The sequence below is a fragment of the Panthera leo genome, chromosome D4 (assembly GCF_018350215.1).
Source record: "Panthera leo isolate Ple1 chromosome D4, P.leo_Ple1_pat1.1, whole genome shotgun sequence".
NCBI lineage: Eukaryota > Metazoa > Chordata > Mammalia > Carnivora > Felidae > Panthera > Panthera leo.
In genome coordinates, this window is record NC_056691.1 from 32,340,831 (window position 1) to 32,365,319 (window position 24,489).

The following is a 24,489-nucleotide window of genomic DNA, read 5'->3' on the forward strand; positions in this document are numbered from 1 at the left end:
ATAAACCAAAGTAACTGTGTATAGCTATATCCCCAAGATCTTGAAATGCCCACATTGGGTTTCCAGTATTGTGTAGAATTCCCATGATAAATCATCCAATTGACCATGGGCAGAGAGTGGCTGGTCTGGCTGAAATGGAGAGGTTGTGGAACTGCTCCCACACACCAGTTTCCTAGCCTGGATTCCTCAAAGTGAGTTACAACCTGTCAGTGGGCTTTTGGGGTCACTGGAATATAATTAGAGCCACAGATTCCAGAAGTCTGATTCTAATTATGTTTTAATTTAAAATATTTATTTTTAGAGAAAGGTATAACTAAAATTATATAATGGTTTTCTTTTGTTTGCAGGTTTATAAGTAAGTTTGATCTCTTAAAAACTTATATTCCAAATTTTCTACAATGAGAAAATATAGTTTAATATTCAGGGAAATTATTGTTAGTTCCCCCATTTTCACTGAAGGAATAATGTTGAGCCTGTGTATATGATCCAGAATTTTACACTGTGAAGAATGAAAATGAGATCATTGTTCATGCCTTAGATTGTTTTTATTTATGAACAATGAAAGGGAAGCTCAATAGTTGCAGCTCTCTGCCAAGTGTTATGAGAGTGTGTTAAATCTAAAATTGCTTTAAGTGAGAAGTTACACCAAGAGAAAAATGAAGCAAGGAGGAAAAAAACAACTGGGAGAAACAGAAGAAAAAGTAGATAGAAGTCTATAGAAGAATTTGGAGAGACAGATAAAATCTTTTCTAAATTGGGATTTTCCTGGAATTATTAATAAGTATCAAGTAGTAAAGAGGGTGAAAACAGATACTAAGTACTTAGGTAGTCTCTGTCGTAAAAGTGTATTATACAAATGTTTTGAAATACTGTGTTACACTATAGTATAATACACTTAAAACAGTTGGATGAACAAGGGCTTGCTTAATCTAGAAAAGTATGAATACATTAGTAAAGATTGTTGTGTTTTTAATTTCCCATATGAAAAAACTAACTTACCAGGGTGTAAGTATGGGATTTTCTTGTTTTATTAAATATGGAGACAATTGATCCTCTTTAAAGGAGAACAAGGCTTCATTATGGTTCAGGTCCCCTTTAGGATACTCTTCAAGGGCCATGTGTCGGTGTGTAAAATAAGTTTGACAATTCTGTTTATTACATCTGTGATTTTTTTTAATAGACAGCAGATCTTTGAGTAAATCTATTAGTCCTGCTCTTAGCCTAAGCCAGTATTTACAAATCATCTTCTTGACAAGTAGTCCTTTAAAAAAATAGAAAGTAAAAAGCATACTAACTTTCCTTTCCAGTTATTGAGGGATAGAAGTAAGTTTTTACCTCCTTGATTATATAAAACTAGGTGGTTTAGAGTTGATTTTCTGGCTCATTGCTTGGCTGTGTGGCTTCAGAGTAGTTGAGCCAGAGTTGGTTAAAGTTTTCCATTCTCACTCTTGAATGGCAGCTCCTTGATTATGAGCTGTGAGATCTTAGGCAAGTTATCCAGTTTCTCTTGGCTGCAGTTTCCTCATCTATAAAATGGCACTGATAATAGATGATTTTAGTGTCTGCCTCAGGGTAAAAGATGTTACAAATGAAATACCTTGTGGCCTGTTCCATAGTATATGTTGGGTAAATGTTAGCTGCTGGTGGTGGCACTATTAAAGCAAGAAAGGCAAAAATCCTGAGTCTGTAATGAGATATCCAATAGCTGATTCCAGGAGGACTGGGAAGATTCTGTTCTGCAATTGTCATTTATGCGTAAGTCCAGGCCAGCAGTTGAAACTTTCTAATCATCTGTCAAAGCCTGTCAGAACCATAAAGGATGTTTGCTTAGGGATTAATGCTTTAAAAAATACCCCCGTTGTTTTTAAGATATAGACCATCATCTTGTCACCGGCCAGACAGAATTTGGTGCCATGGTGTGTGTATCAGGAGAGGCCTACTTTATTGTGATTTTTTCTTTATTGTATTTTTGAATGTAACACCTGATTATGTGCAGTGTATTTAAGTTTTAAAGCACCATGATACATTGAATACCTCAAACGTACCATGCAGTCCAACAGTAGAATGTTAACAGTGCTTGGCCATGGATTACTCTCTACAGCCCTTCCTTGCTACCCTACCCTATCACCCAGGGGTGGCCTGAATTTTGTGTTTGATTTTTTGCCTTTTAAAAACATAATTTTCTCACAGATGCGTGTGTGTGTGTGTGTGTGTGTGTGTGTGTGTGTGTGTGTAGTATAAAAAATAAATGTTACTATATATATGTATATATAATATATTTACAATGTATATACAATATAGTAATGTTTATTTATTTATTTTGAGGGAAAGAGCACAAGCAGAGGAGGGGCAGAGAGAAAGGGAGAGAGAAAATCCCAAGCAGTTGCACTAATAGTGCAGAGCCTGTCATGGGGCTCGATCTCCCAAACTGAGAGATCATGATCTGAGCCGACATGAAGAGTTGGATGCTTAACTGATGCACAGGTGCCCCACAGATGCGCATATATATATATATATATATATATATATATATATATATATATATATTTAGATCAGCACATTTATTTTTTATTTATTTTATTATATGAAATTTATTGTCAAATTAGTTTCCATACCACACCCAGTGCTCATCCCAAAAGATGCCCTCTTCAATGCCCATCACCTACCCTCCCCTCCCTCCCACCCCCCATCAACCCTCAGTTTGTTCTCAGTTTTAAAGAGTCTCTTATGCTTTGGCTCTCTCTCCCACTCTAACCTCTTTTTTTTCTTTTTTTTCCTTCCCCTCCCCCATGGGTTTCTGTTAAGTTTCTCAGGATCCACATATGAGTGAAAACATATGGTATATGTCTTTCTCTGTATGGCTTATTTCACTTAGCATCACACTCTCCAGTTCCATCCACGTTGCTACAAAGGGCCATATTTCATTCTTTCTCATTGCCACGTAGTATTCCATTGTGTATATAAACCACAATTTCTTTATCCATTCATCAGTTGATGGACATTTAGGCTTTTTCCACAATTTGGCTATTGTTGAGAGTGCTGCTATAAACATTGGGGTACAGGTGCCCCTATGCGTCAGTACTCCTGTATCCCTGGGGTAAATTCCTAGCAGTGCTACTGCTGGGTCATAGCGTAGATCTATTTTTAATTTTTTGAGGAACCTCCACACTGTTTTCCAGAGTGGCTGCACCAGTTTGCATTCCCACCAACAGTGCAAGAGGGTTCCTGTTTCTCCACATCCTCTCCAGCATCTATAGTCTCCTGATTTGTTCATTTTGGCCATTCTGACTGGCGTGAGGTGATATCTGAGTGTGGTTTTGATTTGCATTTCCCTGATGAGGAGCGATGTTGAGCATCTTTTCATGTGCCTGTTGGCCTAGATGCATATATTTTTAAGCAATATATTCATTTGGCTTATTTTGACTTTAATATAAATAGTATCACTTTATGTAGTCTTTGAGACATTTTTTTACCCAACAATAAGCTTCCCAGGATTATTCGTATTATTTGTGAATAATTTTCAGTGCTGTATAATATTCCATTTGGTGAATATATATTTTATTTTTTATTATCTTGCCAGGGGACATTTTCTGTTTCTTTTTTAAATAATAGATATTTCTGGGTGATACAGGTGAAGGGGATTAGAGTACACTTAACATGATGAACACTGAGTAATGTATGGAATTGTCGAATCACTATATTGTATACCTGTAATTAATATACTGCCTGTTAGCCCTACTGGAATTAAAATTTAAAAATATAAATAAATATTGCTGTTGTGAGCACATTTCTGTGCATGGTTCCTAGTGCATATGTATAAAAGTTTCCCTAAAGCAGTTACCTTGGAATGGAAGTGCTAGCTCATGGAGTGTTCAACATTATCACATACTGTTGACCTGTTTTTCAAGAAATTTGTACCAATTTACGTTCCTCCAGCAGTGTATCATCATTTTTAAGAAAGCTTTGTTGAGGTATAATTTGTATATTACAAAATTTGCCTATTTTAAGTGTAGAATTCAATGATTTTTGTGTAACCAGCACCTTGAGTCCAGTCTTAGAGCATTTCTGTTGGCTCCAAAAGCATCCTCATGCTGGCATAAATTCTCTTCAACATTTAATATTGTTCATCTTACTTATTGTCAATCTTTTTCCGATAAAATATCTCATATGGGAATTTGCATTTCTTTGAATACAAGTGACATACAATAGCTTTTCATGTCTTTGTTGGCATTTATGATTCCTCCATTGTGAAACATCCACTGCCTATTTTTCTGTTAGACTGTTTGACTTTTTCTGATTATTTGAGTTTTTTTTTAATGTATTCTGGAAAACAAAATTATGCCAGTTATATTTGTTGAATTATTTGCTTCATTTGTGACTTACTCCTTTATATTTTTGTTTCTTTTGTTTTCAGTGTCTTTTTTTTTTTTTTGTGATAATGATGAATTTAAATCCTAGCCCCTGAAGCTATCCAAGGTTATACTTTATCAAGTTCATGGGACTGTTGTACACATTAAATAAAGTGAAGTTAGGGGTGCTTCAATGGCTCAGTTTGTTGGGTGCCCGATTTTGGTTCAGGTCATGATCTTATGGTTTGTGGGTTTAAGCCCCACATCAGGCCCTGTGCTGACAGCTCAGAGCCTGGAGTCTGCTTCAGATTCTGTGTCTCCCTCTCTTCTCTGCCCCTTCCCTGCTTGTGCTCTATCTCCCAAAAATAAATAAACGTTAAAAAAATTTAAAAGAATACTAAAACAGGTCTTGCAATTTATGAATTAAAAAAAATTTATTATTAAAAAAAGTGAAGTTGCACAATACCACTTAGTATGGAACATACTTTTGAATTGTTTACACATAAGCTGAAGAATTAAAAACAAAATTAGAAGCTACTCAGTTACACTAATTGTCATTTAAGTGTTGTGCACTTAATACTTGATATAGCAGTCAGTCTAGTAAGGGATGTTAAAAGTAAGTTCATATCTTCATCCTGTTGTACCCCATGGAGAAGGTTTCTTGAGTAGGTATGTGACTAGCCAAAGGTACAGGACCAGAGGGCAAATAAAGTTCTACCACAGTTTCTGTAATTTTCACTGATTTTTTTCTTCATCAGAGAATGAGCAGCAAGAGTGAAATACTTTTTACATATATACAAGGTATGTTGTGAAAACATATTTGTTTACAAACATAAAAATACTTGGTAACTGTTTTGATAAGAAAATATAATGAATATTTTATATTACACCAAAAAATCTGTTTAGGTTTTTTGAATTCCTTATCCAGAAACACTTGAAAAGGAAGAAGACAAATTATTTATCTTTACTCTCATATGGCTGTGAAGAATTAAAAATGAAGAACATTGAAATAAGTCCAGAATAACCTCAAATATTTGGCCACATAGACTATTATAATCTTCAAAAGTAGGTGTAATAGTGAAGGCTTTATAAGCAGTTTTCAATCCATAAATACAGTAGGCATTTTGGTATTTTGGCCATTTGGAAAATAAAAGCTGCAGCATCAGTAAAGGTCTGAGATGTCCCAGTTTTGTGGATTCAATTCAGTGTATTTATTTATTTTTTAAAAAGTTTATTTATTTAGAGAGCATGTGTGTGCAGGCTGGGGAGGGGCAGAGAGAGAGAGACACACACACACAGAATCCCAAGCACGTTCTGCACTGTCAGCGCAGAGCCTGATGTGGGGCTTGAACTCACCAACCATAAGATCGTGACTTGAGCTGAAGTTGAGCTCTTAACCGACTGAGCCACCCAGGTGCCCCTCAATTCAGTGTATTTAAAGTTAATTGAAGTTGATATCAAAAATTTTAGAGATAGGGGCGCCTGGGTGGCTCAGTCAGTTAAGCGTCCGGCTTCGGCTCAGGTCATGATCTCACAGTCCGTGAGTTCGAGCCCCGCGTCAGGCTCTGTGCTGACAGCGCAGAGCCTGGAGCCTGCTTCAGATTCTGTGTCTCCCTCTCTCTCTGCCCCTCCCCTGCTCATGCTCTGCCTCTCTCTGTCTCAAAAATAAATAAAAACATTTAAAAAAAATTTTAGAGATAGGTTTATTTACAGTGTCTTTTAGTGAACAAAGATTTTAATGTAATTGATTTTACATCAATTTACATGTACTGCACCGTGTGTTTAATGTCTTAAATTTTATCTTCTGGTTAACTACCTCTCTTGTTTAACTCTTTCATTGAGTTTTTAGTTTAGTAATGACGTATTTCATTTCTGGAAGTCTACCCCTTCCTCCCAGATCTGACTCGCCATTCCAAATAGTTTATTTTATGAGCTTATCTTTGTGATTCCATATTTTATTTTTTTAAATATTTCATGTTCTTTAGTGTCTCTCTGGTAATTCTAATGTCAACTACCTTTGGTGGGGGCTGGTTCTAAATGCTTTTTCAGTTGTTTTTGCTAGCTTTTTCCAGTGTTGCCTTGCTTCTCTGTGTGTATAGAGATCTTTGGTTGTATGCTTTGACTTGATCTTAATTTGTGAAAAATTTATAGATCTAAATGGAGGTTGCTTTTCTCCCAAGAGGATTGGGGTTGCTTCTGTGTGGAACCAAAGACACATTAACCTCAAACCCTTAATGGTCCACACTCAATTCAGGAGTCCAAAGCTCTCTGCAATCTTTTATTTGACTGGACATTTCTCTCTTTTTCTTCTCTGCCCTCCTTCTCATATTCATAATTACCTTTTTATAAGGTGAACAGCCTGCCTTTTTTTTTTATGGTACTTTTGTTGCAGAATTTTAATTTATTTGTTTCTCTTTTAAAAAATTGATTTGTTTAAATTCAAGTAAGTTAACTACAGTGTACTGTTGGTTTCAGGAGTAGATCCCAGTGATTCATCACTTACATATAACGCCCAGCGCTGTACCAACTAGTACCCTCCTTAATGTCCTTCACCCATTTAGCTATCCACCTACACACTTCCCTTCCAGCAACCTCAGTTTGTTTTCTGTATTTAAGAGTCTCTTATAGTTTTCCTCCCTCTCTGTTTTTATTTTATTTTTCCTTCCCTTCTTCTATGTTCATCTATTCTGTTTCTTAATTTCCATATCTGAGTGAAATCATATGATACTTGTCTTTCTGTGACTGACTTATTTTGCTTAGCATAATACACTCTAGTTCCATCCACGTTGTTGCACATGGCACCAGAAATTCTTTTGGGTCACTGAGTAATATTCCATTGCACATATATGTATATATACCACATCTTCTTTAGCCATTCATCAGTCGATGGACATTTGGGCTCTTTCCATACTTTGGCTATTGTTGAAAGTGTTGCCATAAACACTGGGGTGCATGTGTCCCTTCGAAACAGCATTTTTGTGTCCTTTGGATAAGCATCTAAGTAGTGCAATTGCTGTGTTATGGGGTAGTTCTATTTTTAATTTTTTGAGGAGCCTCCATAGTGTTTTCCAGAGTGACTGCACCAGTTCGCATTCCCACCAACAGTGCCAAAGGGTTCCCCTTACTCTGCATCCTTACCAACATCTGTTGTTTCCTGTTGTTAATACTGACCATCCTGACAGGTGTGAAGTGGTATATCACTGTGGTTTTGGTTTGTGTTTCCTTGATGAGGAGTCATGTTGAGCATCTTTTCCTGTGTGTGTTAGCCATCTGGATGTCTTCTTTGGATAAGTGTATATTCATGTCTTCTGCCCATTTCTTCAATGGGTTGTGTTTTAGTTGTTGAGTTTGTTTCGAAAGTTGTTCTACATTGGTTATTGTCTAGACTTTTATATTTATTTATTTATTTATTTATTTATTTATTTATTTATTTATGTTTATTTTTGAGAGAGAGAGCATGAGCAGCGGAGGGGCAGAGGGAGAGGGTGACACAGAATCCGAAGCAGGCTTCAGGCTTTGAATGGTCAGCACAGAGTCCAGTGTGGGGCTCACCTCAGCAAGTGCACTCCTTAATCCCCATCACCTATTTTGCTCATCCCCCACCAGTCTTCCCCCTGGTAACTGTCAATTTGTTCTCTATAGTTAAAGGTCGGTTTCTTGGTTTGCCTCTCTCTCTCCTTTTATTCCCCTTTCCTCGTTTATTTCTTTTTTAAAAAATTTTTAATGTTTATTTAGTTTTGAGAGAGAGAGAGAGAGACAGACAGACAGACAGACAGATTGTGAGCTGGGAAGGGGCAGAGAGAGGGAGACACAGGATCTGAAGCAAATTCCAGGCTCTGAGCTGTCAGCACAGAGCCTGATGTGGGGCTTGAACTCACAAGCTGCGAGATCATGACCTGAGCCAAAGTTGGATGCTCAACTGACTGAGCCACCCAGGCACCCATTTGTTTTATTTCTTAAATTCCATATATGAGTGAAATCATATGGTATTTGTCTTCTCTGCCTGACTTATTTTGCTTAGCATAATACTTTCTAGCTTCTTCCATGTCCTTGCAAATGGCACGATTTCATTCTTTTTCATGGCCAGGTAATATTCCATTATCTATCTATCTATCTATCTATCTATCTATACACACACACACACACACACACACACACACACACATACATATTATATATATACATATATACATACCACGTCTTCTTTTTTTAACTTTTTAAAAAATTTTATTTATTTATTTTGAGAGAGAGAAAGAGAGAGAGCCAGCAGGGGAGGGCAGAGAGAGAGAGACAGAGGGTCCAAAGCAGGCTCTACACTGACTGATATGGGACTTGGACTCACGAACCGTGAGATCATGACCTGAGCCAAAGTTGGATACTCAACCGACTGAGCCACCCAGGCACCCCATATATCATGTCTTCTTTATACACTCATTATACGATGGGCACTTGGGCTGTTTCCATAACTTAGCTATTATTGATAATGCTGTTATAAACATGGGGGTTCATGTATCCCTTTGAATTAGTATTTTTGTATTCTTTGGGTAAATACCTAGCAGTGTAATTGCTGGATCATAGGGTAGTTCTATTTTAACTTTTTGAGGAAAGGGGGTCTGTTTTAAAACTAGTAAGTTTAGGGGCACCTGGGTGGCTCAGTTGGTAAAGTGTCCAACCCTTGATTTAGGCTCAGGTCATGATCTCATGGTTCGTAAGGAGATTGAGTCCTGCATTGGGCTCTGCTCTGGTAGCACAGAGCCTGCTTGGGATTCTTTCTCTCCTTCTCTCTACTCCTTCCCCACTCTCTCTCCCTCTCTCTCAAACTTAAAAAAATTAAAACGAATAAGTTTAGAGATGTGAGACGTTTTTATGGAAAGGAAGAAACAAAAAGAGCTATAGTGTCACACATTGTAATTAATTTTAAAGCAGAATGAATTTCATTTGGGTGTAATTTGTTTTTATTGTGTAAAGATCTGAAGGAAATCCTCAGTCTGTTTTAAAATGTGGACCATGAGCTTTCATTTTCGTTATGGAAAGGTACAATTTTCCCTCATTACTGTGTAAAATGGATTGAAGTTTGAATTCTTTAAAGCACTAACCAAGTTTTATTTTTCTTTCCCCATGTGCATTACCTTTGAAACTTCAAGGGCTTGTTAAAGCCATATAAATTAGTGGCAGTAATTTACATTAGCCTATCTCTAAGTTCCTGGTGAATTAGTGGAGATTGGTGCCTGGTCTTTTGTTAGGTGTTGGCCGGACTGTGATAGGGTCATTAAAAGGGATGGTAAAAGCCTAATGAGGAAGAGCATACTCTTTTAAAAAATGCTTAAAATTTAGTATTTTTATTTAATTAGTTTAAGTAAAAATATCTAAAAAAAAAAAATAAAAAAAAATACCTCACTTTAATGTCCTATGAGAAACAGTATATAATAATACTGAGTTATAAAAATGGGACCAGCTCCGCTATTTCTCAAGGGATTGATTACAAAGAATTATGATTCACTAGACAGACAATACATCTACTACTGAGGAGACTGACTGGACTAATTTTCAAACAAGGAGACCTGTTAAATTACTGAGTATCTTGCTTCCAACTGTAAAATGAGGGTGTTTTGCCTCTGTTTTGCTAGCATGGGGATTATTCCAGTGCATTTTAGGTCTCTGCATTAATAAAATAATTACCAAGTACCTGTACAGTGTCAAAACTTGGCACTAGTTTTTTGGTAGATGTCAGATATAAAGAAAATGTTATTTTTCCTTTTATCAAAACTTGTTTACTAATTTTTAAAATACATTTTGCATACATTGCTTTGTTTCTTCTTAATAATTTGATGAGGGATGTTATTAGGTGTAAAAGATGTCCCCAGTTCTGCAGTTGGTAGACTTTGAGAGAGGGGATTTAAATAGGTGCTAGCTATGTCAGCTCTTGTAAAGACCAAGAGCACAACATCCAGTTATAACTCAATGACATTTCTGTGTCAGAATACCGTAATTTGATTTCTCTGTATTTTTATTTAAAAATTTTTTTTAATGTTTTTATTTATTTTTGAGAGAGAGAAACAGAGCACGAGTGGGGGAGGGGCAGAGAGAGAGGGAGACACAGAATCCGAAGCAGGCTTCAGGCTCTGAGCTGTCAGCACAGAGCCCGTTGAGGGGCTTCAACTCGTGAACCGCGAGATTATGATCTGAGCTGAAGTTGGATGCTTAACCAACTGAGCCACCCAGGTGCCCCTGTATTTTTTTTTTTAATAACCTCATTTGAATCAGGGGCAGACCTGAAAATGTTAGAATCTTTAATAATTCTTTCAGTATTTTCTCAGTCTTATAGCTTCTAGGTGGTGATTCTTATTTTTTTAATAGTTGGGTTTTTGAATAGAATGATATTTTCCCCTTATAATTCTTACATTTCAGAAATTTTTGTTGGTCATTGTGAATCCATCTTAGAGTGGGGCATATGCCACTGAAACTCAGGAGAAAGATTGGGGGCTCATAATATTGTTTGGAAAGTAGCCCCATTGGGATAACATTGAAGGTGTTGAGGATAATGGCAGGAGATGGGGGGTAGGGAGAGAAACATGTGGTTGGATATTGACAATTTTGAGGACAGAATATAGAGTGATGGCAATGAAGATGTGGAAAGCCCTAAATGAGAGAGTACCAGGTTAATGATTTAGGACTAATTTTGGAGGACAAGGGCTTTATGGTGAATTATTTCAGAAAACATGACAGACACAGGGTAAGAGGACAAACGGAGCAGGAGAGGGCCCAGGAAGCTGACTGGATGGGGTGATTGGAGTGGAGGGAGTGGGGATCTGACAGGAAATGTCTGCCCCAGTGGAGGTCAAGTGAATGACAAATATTGCTCAAGTACCTGCAGAACATTGTGTGGAGAGCTTTTTTTGAGGGGGATGGAATCTCAGAAGAGGCATTTGTCTATGAACTTGGGCTGGTGTTCAGACTTTCTGCTAAGACTCATTAGCTGTAAGCTTTGAATAGTTGGGCAAACTCTGACCTGTTATTGTTTGTATCTAGGGTCTTTCTGAAGACTGCTTTTATAGTAAATGAGTTCTGTTACCGCTCTCACAAGTAAAACAGGCTTGCATTTTAAGCCTTACTAGTGTTTGTGTCGGATGGCTGTACCCGTGGGTGGGAATAATGGGAGCTTTATATGTTTGTCTGTCCTGAATTTTAGCTCCTTGGATATTTGTTGAGGAGGCTGAGAGAAGGGGATGATACATTGTATTTTAAGATGATCAGAACTGGAAGCATAGAGTTTAGAAATGATGGCTCAGGAGTCAAATTTAGGTTTATCTTTGCCACCTACTACTAGCTAGGAGTATTAGTTTTTCCATTTGCTCATTTGGGTATAATGTTACCTATTTTACAGGATTGTTTTGAATAGGTATAGTGTGTATGTATGTGCAGTATAATGGGGTAGAGTATGGCACAACAACTTATGTAAATGACAGACTAGATGTTCTCCTTGTCTAAATCTGGACTCTTAAGTGTTTCAGCAGAGCCTGTCTTTGGTGGTGGTTAGTTCAGTCAATAGTAGAGAACACAAATTGGAGAAGGAATTTTGAAGCAATAAGATTTATTTTTAGTCTCCATTATACCAGTTACTCTTAATATTTTAATAAGCTCTTTAATTGAAATGATATGACTTTTTATTTTAGCAAAATAAATTAGGTTTCAGCATCATGGTAACCTTGGCCTTACCTAGAAGAAAGTGCTGCAAACATGTTATTTGCCCACTAATGGAAAGAACCAGTAGTGAATTTCACAGAACTTTTTTTTTTTTAATCACTTATCTCCTTGTTGTTTTGGAGGCTTGCCAGTAAGATATACTACAGAATAGTGGAGGTGTTCATTTCGTAGGTTCTAAGAAATAATAAGTGTTATTCCCAAAGGCTTTGTGTCCTTTAGACCATTCAGTACTCTGAGTAACTCTGGGAAGTGCTGCAGGTCTCATGTTTTCTTGAAGAAAGACGGAAGCTCAGGAAATCTCAGTGATTTTTACCTTGGTCAGTGGCAGAGCTGGGGCCATAATCTGGGTCTTCTCTCAGCACGCTTTCTCTACCTTTTTCCTCTCAGACCTGCATGTCGAGGGATGTCAAGGGATTCAGCCTTAGTTATTTCTGAAAGATAATGTCAGAAATAAAGATAAGAATTCCCCATATGTAGGAATTTCAGAGAAATAGTTTGTTTGTAAATTCGTAAGCTCATTCAGTTTAAAATGATTTCTATAATATGTTGCTCATTTATTACTTCAGATTCATTGCCTCAGTAATGACTTTCAAATAAGAATCTATTATTAGAGTGATTGGGCTGAGGTCTGACTGGACTAGAGTTAAGAGGCTGCATCACTATAAATAGAGTGAGATAAAACATTTTATAGAATTTGATTTAATTTTTATGAAGTCTCATAAATTGGAACCTAGGATTTTCTCTAAAAGGATACTAGTTTTGACCAATTTCCAAATAGCAGACTTCCCACTGTGGAGTTTTAAGCTGTAGATAGAGTGGCTACTTAGGGAAATTTGGGAATTAAATTATTTCCCTTGGGACTTTTAATTATGTTACCTGAGGCAGAGCTTCATTAACTGCTGCATCAATAATTTTGCTAACCCAAAGCTTGAGGAAGTAAGATTAGTACACTGATTAGAGAATCATCTAGAGACCAAATTAAAACAGAACAACCCTGAAAGTTTTTAGTGGATAAGGGAGATCTGTGTGGTCATTGACATAGTTATTGGAGAAGGCCTTACTGTTATACAGAAATGCATTTAATGCCCCTCTTTAATAGCATCATAAGGAGATTGAAATGGATTTACAGGCATTGCAGTTTCCTCATGATTTCATAGGAATGATCCCAATATCTTATGTTTATGTGTGGTTATGAGAAAGGCATATAGGAAAAATACATAGTTTGTAAAGATTTTAAGCAGTTGTGAGTTATAATTGAATAATTGGTAAGTTCTAATAAAACTAGAATCTTTTCCTATCTGGTATCAGTGATTCTATCCTTTTCTCTGTATCATCACCATTATTGCTATAAAACTACATTATTCCAGCAGTTTTACTAAAGTTTGGATAAGGATTTTTTTATTATTCTGTATTTAAAATTTCCCATCGACATAAGAAGTTAATATTTATGCAGCCACTCTGGAAAACAGTGTGGAGGTTCCTCAAAAAATTAAAAATAGATCTACCCTATGACCCAGCAATAGCACTGCTAGGAATTTACCCATGGGATACAGGAGTGTTGATGCATGGGGTGCTTGTACCCCAAGGTTTATAGCAGCACTTTCTACAATAGCCAAATTATGGAAAGAGCCTAAATGTCCATCAACTGATGAATGGATAAAGAAATTGTGGTTTATATACACAATGGAGTACTACCTGGCCATGAGAAAGAATGAAATATGGCCTTTTGTAACAACGTGGATGGAACTGGAGAGTGTTATGCTAAGTGAAATAAATCATACAGAGAAAAACAGATACCATATGTTTTCACTCTTATGTGGATCCTGAGAAACTTAACAGAAGACCATGGGGGAGGGGAAGGGGAAAAAAAAGTTAGAGAGGGAGGGAGCCAAAACATAAGAGACTCTTAAAACCTGAGAATAAACTGAGGGTTGATGGGGGGTGGGAGGGAAGGGAGGGTGGGTGATGGGCATTGAGGAGGGCAGCTGTTGGGATGAGCACTGGGTGTCGTATGGAAACCAATTTGACAATAAATTTTATATAGAAAGAATAATATTTAGTTGAAGGAGCAGTAAAAGCACAATGATCTGTGGTTTAGAAGTGCTAAGAATTTTTCCCATAATTATAGTGGAATTTTTAGGAAATAATGTATCACATGCTAAAGTTGAAATGCATAGGGATGAGAGTGGGAAGGCAGAAGATATATTTTACTGTTAGTATCTTGAGATGATGTCTGATGTTGAATATGACTTCTAAGCTAATGTACAAATAAATAATTTAAAAAGAAAAAACTACCCCCACCCTCAAAGAAAAGGTGTGCCAAAAATGGAAAGCACACTTCAGATCATAGTCTTTGAAGCAATGATTTTTTGCTAACAACAACTGAGGGGTGGAGCCTTAACTTATACTTCCATTTGGAGTCAGGAATTTTATTGGTATACTTTCATACTAATGTTCATATAGAACCATATTATGCTAGTAGTAATCTTGGATCTTTAATAATTGATATATACATACATATATTACCTGAATAATGATTGCTTTATTTTTCATTTCTCAGTGAATTTAAGTGTACAGTATGATAATTTTGGCACATGACAGTTTGATTAATAAATGCTATTTTTATTAGTTTATTAACATTTGATTTTTTTTTCCTCTTTCTCCTGGTTCCAGGGTGTGGATGAATGGAACATAGCTCGCCTAAATACGGTCTTGGATGTGGTTGAGGAAGAGTGCGGTATTTCTATTGAGGGTGTAAACACCCCTTATCTCTATTTTGGCATGTGGAAAACCACATTCGCGTGGCACACCGAGGATATGGACCTCTACAGCATTAATTATCTCCACTTTGGAGAGCCCAAGTCTTGGCAAGTTTCATGTTTAATATTCATTTGCTTAGGAGTTTTGAAATTTGGGTAATATGAACCTACTGAAGAGGATTTTTTCATTTTATCTGGTGAATTCAGATTTATCTGAGGTGAAATTTTTTGAGTGTAATAATTGATTATTTTCCACTCTGCCCATGGTTTTACTCAAAACCATAAAGCTAGTGGTGACTTGTGTATCTAAAGTGGCTTGCATGCCATTTTGTGGGCCATGGGTTGATAGATACTGTAGTCTTGAAGAATTTGTTAGGCATTGTTACTTTTTTGAGCATTTGTTAGAAGGTATGCAGGAAATAGTTAAGAGTGAAAGTTGACCTCATGGATGTGGAGTATCCGGTAATCTTAATGATCTTCTGGTCCAGCCTTTTCTAAATAAATGACTAGTTTAGGAGAGGAGGGATGAATTCAGGAAGCCTATCATTGCTCTTTGGGTGATGAGCATGGGGAAAAGAATGTCATTGTTAATACGTGTTCTTAACTAGCAGTTTCCTGTGTTTGTGAGCCTCTTTCCTCATATTTCTGAGCAACGACTTACAGATGTACTGCTTTGTAAAATACATCATGTAGTACACACATATGTAATCGTTAGTTTGTCAGTCACCCTGGCCAATTTAATGTTTTGAACTTGTTTTTGTGGGTTTTAGTCTTAGGGGAGTTTAAGCATCAATTCTATTTTCTGTAATACATGGACATGCAGGAAAACACAGACAGAAGCATACAAAGCGTCACCTTGACCAACCCAGGGAAGATAATGTTTCTGATGGATGTGAACATGATAGGATGCTCTTCAGGTGTTCGTGTCAGCCCAGTAGCTTTCTTGCCTCCAAGTTAAAGATAATGGTCTGTTTTCAAGTTCTCCTGCTGATTAAGTATTGAGATGCAGTTATTTGGGGATAATCTCCACACCCATTTTGCCATTATTACTTGCCTTTGAGGTTTTATCATTTGGTGAGATGTGAAGGTATAAGCTTTCTCCAAAAAACTCAAATATAGCAAAAATTGCTAATGATCAAAAATGGCATTTAGTTGGAAGGCAAGTTTTAGGTGGAAGAGGAAAGTTCTTAGGACATACAAGAAAAATTCAGACAGTTCTGATTTGTTGTGTTCTGATTTGTTGTTAAGGAGTCCCTTAACTCCACAACAAAAGTTAGGGGAAAGGCTGTTTAACTTTTTTTTCTTAATATGAAATTTATTATCAAATTGGTTTCCATACAACACCCAGTGCTCATCCCAACAGCTGCCCTCCTCAATGCCCATCACCCACCTTCCCTTTCCTCCCACCCCCCATCAACCCTCAGTTTATTCTCAGGTTTTAAGAGTCTCTTATGTTTTGGCTCCCTCTCTCTCTAACTTTTTGTCCCCCTTCCTCTCCCCCATGGTCTTCTGTTAAGTTTCTCAGGATCCACATAAGAGTGAAAACATATGGTATCTGTCTTTCTCTGTATGACTTACTTTACTTAGCATAACACTCTCCAGTTCCATCCACATTGCTAGAAAAGGCATATTTCATTCTTTCTCAGGGCCACGTAGTATTCCATTGTATATATAAACCAGAACTTCTTTATCCATTCATCAGTTGATGGACATTTAGGCTCTTTCCATAATTGGCTATTGTAGAAAGTGCTGCTATAAACATTGGGGTACAAGTGCCCCTATGCATCAGTACTCCTGTATCCCTTGGATAAATTCCTAGCAGTGCTATTGCTGGGTCATAGGGTAGATCTATTTTTAATTTTTTGAGAAACCTGCACACTGTTTTCCAGAGCGGCTGCACCAGTTTGCATTCCCACCAACAGTGCAAGAGGGTTCCCGTTTCTCCACATCCTCTCCAGCATCTATAGTCTCCTGATTTGTTCATTTTGGCCACTCTGTCTGGCATGAGGTGGTATCTCAGTGTGGTTTTGATTTGTATTTCCCTGATGAGGAGTGACATTGAGCATCTTTTCGTGTGCCTGTTGGCCATCTGGATGTCTTCTTTAGAGAAGTGTCTATTCATGTTTTCTGCCCATTTCTTCACTGGATTATTTGTTTTTCGGGTGTGGAGTTTGGTGAGTTCTTTATAGATTTTGGATACTAGCCCTTTGTCCGATATGTCATTTGCAAATATCTTTTCCCATTCCGTTGGTTGCCTTTTAGTTTTGTTGATTGTGTCCTTTGCAGTGCAGAAGCTTTTTATCTTCATGAGTTCCCAATAGTCCACTTTTGCTTTTAATCCCCTTGCCTTTGGAGATGTGTCAAGTAAGAAATTGCTGTGGCTGAGGTCAGAGAGGTTTTTTCCTGCTTTCTCCTCTAGGGTTTTGATGGTTTCCTGTCTCACATTCAGGTCCTTTATCCATTTTGAGTTTATTTCTGTGAATGGTGTAAGAAAGTGGTCTAGTTTCATCCTTGTGTTAAAGAGATGTTTCATCCATTTGTTAAAGAGACTGTCTTTTTTTCATTGGATATTCTTTCCTGCTTTGTCAAAGATTAGTTGGCCATACTTTTGTGGGTACAATTCTGGAGTCTCTATTCTATACCATTGGTCTATGTGTCTGTTTTTGTGCCAATACCATGCTGTCTTGATGATTACAACTTCGTAGTAAAGGCTAAAGTCTGGGATTGTGATGACTCCTGCTTTGGTTTTCTTCTTCAATATTACTTTGGCTATTCAGGGTCTTTTGTGGTTCCATATGGATTTTAGGATTGCTTGTTCTAGCTTCGAGAAGAATGCTGGTGCAATTTTGATTGGGATTGCATTGAATGTGTAGATTGCTTTGGGTAGTATTGACATTTTAACAATATTTATTCCAATCCATGAGCACGGGATGTTTTTCCATTTCTTTGTATCTTCTTCAATTTCCTTCATAACCTTTCTATAGTTTTCAGCATACAGATCTTTTACATCTTTGGTTAGGTTTATTCCTAGGCATTTTATGCTTCTTGGTGCAATTGTGAATGGGATCAGTTTCTTTATTGTCTTTCTGTTGCTTCATTATTAGTGTATAAGAATGCAACTGATTTCTGTACATTGATTTTGTATCCTGTGACTTTGCTGAATTCATGTGTAAGTTCTAGCAGACTTTTTGGTGGAGTCTATCAGGTTTCCAAGTATAATATCATGTCATCTGCAAAAGTGAAAGCTTGACTTCATCTTTGCCAATTTTGATGACTTTGCTTTCCTTTTGTTGTCTGATTGCTGATGCTAGACCTTCCAACACTGTTAAACAACAGCGGTGTGAGTGGACATCCCTGTCGTGTTTCTGATCTCAGGGGGAAAGCTCTCAGTTTTTCCCCATTGAGGATGATATTAGCTGTGGGCTTTTCATAAATGGCTTTTATGATCTTTAAGTATGTTCCTTCTATCCCGATTTTCTCGAGGGTTTTTATTAAGAAAGGATGCTGAATTTTGTCAAATGCTCTTTCTGCATCAGTTGACAAGATCATATGGTTTTTATCTTTCTTTTATTAATGTGATGTATCACACTGATTGATTTGCAAATATTGAACCAGCCCTGCATCCCAGGAATGAATCCCACTTGATCATGGTGAATAATTCTTTTTATATGCTGTTGAATTCGATTTGCTAGTATCTTATTGAGAATTTTTGCATCCATATTCATCAGGGATATTGGCTTGTAGTTCTCTTTTTTTTTGCTGGGTCTCTGTCTGGTTTGGGAATCAAAGTAATGCTGGCTTCATAGTATGAGTCTGGAAGTTTTCCTTCCCTTTCTATTTTTTGGAACAGCTTGAGAAGGATAGGTATTATCTCTGCTTTAAATGTCTGGTAGAATTCCCCAGGGAAGCCATCTGGTCCTGGACTCCTATTTGTTGGGAGATTTTTGATAACTGATTCAATTTCTTTGCTGGTTATGGGTCTGTTCAAATTTTCTGTTTCTTCCTGTTTGGGTTTTGAAAGTGTGTGGGTGTTTAGGAATTTGTCCATTTCTTCCAGGTTGTCCAGTTTGTTGGCATATAATTTTTCATAGTATTCCCTGATAATTGCTTGTATTTCTGAGGGATTGGTTGTAATAATTCCATTTTCATTCATGATTTTACCTATTTGGGTCCTCTCCCTTTTCTTTTTGACAAGCCTGGCTAGAGGTTTATCAATTTTGTTTATTTTTTCAAAAAACCAACTCTTGGTTTCATCGATCTGCTCTACCGGTTTTTTTAGATTCTATATTGTTTATTTCTGCTCTGAATGTTATTAATTCTCTTCTTCTGCTGGGCTTGGGGTGTCTTTTCTCTTCTGCTTCTATTTCCTTTAAGTGTGCTGTTAGATTTTGTATTTGGGATTTTTCTTGTTTCTTGAGATAGGCCTGGACTGCAATGTATTTTCCTCTCAGGACTGCCTTCGCTGCATTCCAAAGCATTTGGATTGTTGTATTTTCATTTTCATTTGTTTCCATATATTTTTAAATTTCTTCTCTAATTGTCTGGTTGACCCATTCATTCTTTAGTAGGATGTTCTTTAACCTCCATGCTTTTGGAGATTTTCCAGACTTTGTCCTGTGGTTGATTTCAAGTTTCATAGCATTGTGATCTGAAAGTGTAAATGGTGTGATACTTACGAAGGTCTGTTTTGTGACCCAGTGTGTGATATATCTTGGAGAATGTTCCATGTGCACTCGAGAAGAAAGTATATTCTGTTACTTCAGGATGCAGAGTTATAAATATATCTGTCACATCCATCTGATCCAATGTATCATTCAGGGCCCTTGTTTCTTTATTGATCCTGTGTCTAGATGATCTATCCATTGTTGTAAGTGGGGTATTAAAGTCCCCTGCAATTACCACATTCTTATCAATAAGGTTGCTTATGTTTATGATTGTTTTATATATTTGGGGGCTCCGGTATTCGGCGCATAGACATTTATAATTGTTAGCTCTTCCTGATGGATAGACCCTGTAATATATAATGCCGTTCTTCATCTCTTGTTACAGCCTTTAATTTAAAGTCAGTTTGTCTGATATGAGTATGGCTACTCCAGCTTTCTTTTGACTTCCAGTAGCATGATAGATAGTTCTCCATGCCCTCACTTTCAATCTGAAGGTGTCCTCAGATCTAAAATCAGTCTCTTGTAGACAGCAAATAGATGGGTCTTGTTTTTATCCATTCTGATACCCTATGTCTTTTGGTTGGAGCATTTAGTCCATTTAAATTCAGTGTTATTGAAGGATATGGGTTTAGAGTCATTGAGATGTCTGTAGGTTTCATGCTTGTAGTGGTGTCTCTGGTACTTTGTGGTCCTTGCAACATTTCACTCACAGTGTCCCCCTTAGGATCTCTTGTACGGCTGGTTTAGTGGTGATGAATTCCTTCAGTTTTTGTTTGTTTGGGAAAGCCTTTATCTCTCCTTCTATTTTGAATGACAGACTTGCTGGATAAAGGATTCTTGGCTGCTTATTTTTTCTGTTCCTCACATTGATGATTTGCTGCCATTCCTTTCTGGCCTGTCAAGTTTCAGTAGATAGGTCTGCTACTACTCTTATGTGTCTACCTTTGTAAGTTAGGTCCTGTTTATCCCTAGCTGCTTTCAGGATTCTCTCTTCATCCTTGTATTTTGCCAGTTTCACTATGATATGTCTTGTAGAAGATCAATTCAAGTTATGTCTCAAGGGAGTTCTCTGTGCCTCTTGGATTTCAATGCCTGTTTCCTTCCCCAGATCAGGGAAGTTCTCAGCTATGATTTGTTCAAGTACACCTTCAGCCCCTTTCTCTCTTTCTTCTTCTTCTGGAATTCCTATGATACGGATATTGTTCCGTTTGATTGCATCACTTAGTTCTCTAATTCTCCCGGATTTTTTTTTTTATCTCTCTTTTTCTCAGCTTCCTCTTTTTCCATAATTTTATCATCTAATTCACCTATTCTCTCCTCTGCCTCTTCAGTCCATGCTATGGCTACCTCCATTTTATTTTGCTCCTCATTTATAGCATTTTTAAGTTCCTCATGACTATTTTTTAGCCCCTTGATATCTGTAGTAATAGATTCTCTGCTGTCCTCTATGCTTTTTTCAAGCCCAGCAGTTAATTTTATGACTATTATTCTAAATTCTTGTTCTGTTATATTGCTTAAATCAGTTTTGATCAATTCGCTAGCTGTTGCTACTTCCTGGAGTTTCTTTGGAGGAGAATTCTTCCGTTTTGACGTTTTGGTTAGTCCCTGCAGTAACTCCAAACTGCAGGGCAGTTCCCCTGTGCTGTCCTGAGAAACTTGTGTTGGTGGGCGGGGCCACAGTCAGACTCCAACCCACTGCTGAGGCCACAGTCAGACTGGTGTGTACCTTATTTTCCCCTCTCCCAGGGGCAGGACTCACTGTGGAGTGGTGTGCCCCCTGTCTGGGCTGCTTGCACACTGCCAGGGTTGTGGTGCTGCTTCAATAGGATCTGGCCAAGGGCGTTTTAGATGGGGTGGATCTGAAAGGTGCACAGGGGCAGGAGGGGGTGGCTTACCTAGCTTTACCATGGGTGGTACCCTGCGGGAGGGGCCCTGCAGCACTGGGAGGGAGGTAGGCCCCTTTGGAGGGATGTATCCACAGAAGTATAGCATTGGGCATTTGCACGGTGCAAGCAAGTTGGGTGACAGGAACTGGTTCCCTTTGGAATTCCGGCTGGGGGATGGGAGAGGGAAATGGCGCTTGCCAGATCCTTTGTTTCCCCACCAAGCTCTGTGTTTCCGGGGCTCAACAACTCTCTCTCCTGGCGTCGTCTCACCCTCCCTGCTCTCTGATAGCAGAGCTGTTGACTTTTAACATTCTAGATGTTAAGTCCCACTGGCTGTCAGAACTCACGGAATCTGGCTCCTCCGCTTTTGGAAACCAGACTTCAGGGGCTCTGCCTTGCCCTGTGGACTGCTCCTCCACTGCCCTGGCTCCCTCCCGCCAGTCCATGTAGCACGCACCACCTCTCCGCCCTTCCTACACTCTTCCGTGGGACTTTTGTCTACACTTGGCTCTGGAGAGTCTGTTCTGCTAGTCTTCTGGCTGTTTTCTCGGTTATTTAGGCAGATGTGGGTGGAATCTAAGTGATCAGCAGGATGAGGTGAGCCCAGCATCCTTATACGCCACCAACTTCTCTGGTTCGTTTAACTTATTTTAAAGGTGTTTTATTTGCACATTTCATTTGATAAAGTCTTAGCATTCTGCTCTCTTAATGGAATAAATCAAAATTAAACAGTTTTAGCAGGTGGTCTAGGACCCAGAGAGGCTTTTGTGACAGAATGGTATGATGGGACTATTCATGACATAGGTGTTTCCTGAGGGCTGGTTTTGAGCACATGCTTTAGATCCTGTGGGTTTCTGTCATATTTCTTCAACACCACTGTAATGTCTCTTGGAATGTCATCCTTTAGTACTTTGGGGACTTAGCTTTGAGAGACTTGGAGAGATATTTTAAGGAATCCATAGGCATTTGGGCTGTTTCTCAACTGCATAGTTACCTCTGTGCTCTTTGTGACATTCACTTTTAGTGTGAACCAAATTAAATGAAATGGATAAATTCAATATGTTGGTAAAATCTAATGTATTGGCAACTATGTACTATATATTTTCCTTAAAAATCTGAAAAGCTAGTAGCAAAACTTTTCTGGAGGTGTTTTAGAAATCAGTTAATGAGAATGCCTGGAAACAATAATTTGAGATTTTCCTATTAGAGGAGTTTAGATGATATCTCTGCTTTCTTATCAAGAAAGATGATCTCCCCACCCTGTCTGGGGAACAGGATTATATTATCTCCTAAAGATCATTTAGGGGAGAGTATTCTGATCAGGGAGAAGACTGATTCTAGAGTCTTGGGTCTTTGTGAAAGAATACCACTGTTCATGAGTAAGAATAATTATGCCCGTTTTCAAAGAATTTCTTTCTGCCAGCATCTATATTTTCTGTAGTTAATTACTCTATTAGTTATTATAGACTCCATTATATGCATTAATGGTAGATTTATAATATCACTATTATCTTTAACCTTGACTATTATTTATAATGATAAAATAATAAAACACAACAGTGAGTTATGACTGCTAATCTACATTACATTTTCTAAGATAACTACTGTAGGAAAAGAATTATATAAATGACTGTAAGGCTATTTCCCGACAGATTTATGAAAGATTATATTAGTTCAGCATAAATAATTTTGAGGTAAATTCTATTATTAAAATTCATTTTAGTACTCATCATAATACATGTTAAATGAGTTTTGAATGATGGTAGAAACAGTACAAATTCATGTAAATATTGGGAGGTGGACAGTGTCTGTTGGCAGAACTTAGACTCAAGGGACAAGCAATCTGGGCTCTAGTCCTTATTCTGCTGGTAACATTTGTGGCTTTGGCCAAATAACTGTACTTCTTTGGAGCCCAGTTTACTCACCCACAAAATGACAAGGTTAATCATGATAATCTCTGATGCTCTAATTCTGTGATTTGTGATCAGAACCATGGGAATATTTCTACTTACTCCGTCTATAAAATGGGAAGATGAGGAGGTGACATCAGGTTCTCTATGTGCATGTGTGTACATGTGCTGGTTCCCTTCAGCTGTCTTCACCTTGTTGAGTTGAATGTGGGATGGTTGCCTTTACTTTTCTCCAGGGAATGCCCACACCTGTGCTTGACATCTCTGACCTGAGCAATGTGTCTTCCTTCTTCTAGCCTTATAGCCTGTTGTTGAACTTCAACTTCTACTACTACTAACTACTTTTACTACTTCTCCTCCTACCCCTCCTTCTACTGCTGCTTCTCCTCCCCCCTCCTACTTCCGCCCCTCCTCTTCTCCCCCTCCCTGTTTCTACCCACCCCCCTCCCCTGCTCTTCTTCCCACTTCTCTTCTTCCCGTCCCCCTTCCACCCCTCCCCTCCCTTCCTTCTTCCTTTCTACCTGCAGGCATCAAGTTTTGGAAATGATTATTGTAAAACTGCCTAAGATTCCCTCCTTAATTCCATGTCTACACTGGTCTCTGCTGTCTTCTGCCTGTGTATCCCTTAGTTATTGCCTGAAGGCCTTCTGGACTGTGCGCTGCCCCTACCTTAGACACCTGTTTTTGTACTTTTAATGGGCTTCTGACTACCTCCTTGCCCTTTCCTGTGTCTGTCTTGAAGTTGGGGTCTGTGTCTATTTGTCTTTGAATCATCAGCACTTAACAAAGAGTCTAGCTATAGGACTGAGGCTCTGTAGTTCTTGTTTGGATTAGGAGAGTGTTAAATTGTTTTGGAACAATCTGTTTAGGGACAGATAAGGAAATATATAGAACATTTTATAAAGATTTTTTTTTTTTTGTTTAAAATGTAACTGTTAAGAATACGCAGTTTCCTGAGATTTCTGAGTAGCTGCAGATATGCACAGCTCCAGATGGAAGCCCTGAGACATACTTTGCTGGACACTGAATGTGGCCGATTTTGCCCACTAAGTGTTCATGAGCATGGAGCTATACTGAAGAGACTAGAGGAGGTGATGATTTATTTAAACATTTTTGGTGTAAAGGTTTAAGGGAGAAAGAATGTTTTAAATAAGCAGATAGAAAGCTGCTTTAGCAGTTAGTGGTAAAGTATTTATTTTCTTGGAATGAACATTGAC

At 37.9% G+C, this 24,489-nt stretch overlaps 1 protein-coding gene across 12 annotated transcripts in view; it reads left to right on the forward strand.

Annotated features, from left to right (window-relative positions):
* The window catches only part of KDM4C (lysine demethylase 4C), a 432,720-nt gene that overhangs the window by 70,301 nt on the left and 337,930 nt on the right, over window positions 1-24,489 (forward strand). For 10 of the 12 annotated variants that reach the window (XR_006196163.1, XM_042914120.1, XM_042914121.1 and 7 more), the window contains exon 6: window positions 14,727-14,920. The exons of 1 other annotated variant lie outside the window; for it this stretch is intronic. Coding sequence is in view for 10 of the 11 variants with exons in the window: in XM_042914120.1 (XP_042770054.1) it covers window positions 14,727-14,920 (194 nt within the window). In the remaining variant the exon portion in view is untranslated. Of the gene's footprint in view, window positions 1-14,726; window positions 14,921-15,635; window positions 16,142-24,489 lie in introns of those variants that run through there. One more of the 12 variants, XM_042914130.1, reaches the window with a different exon arrangement.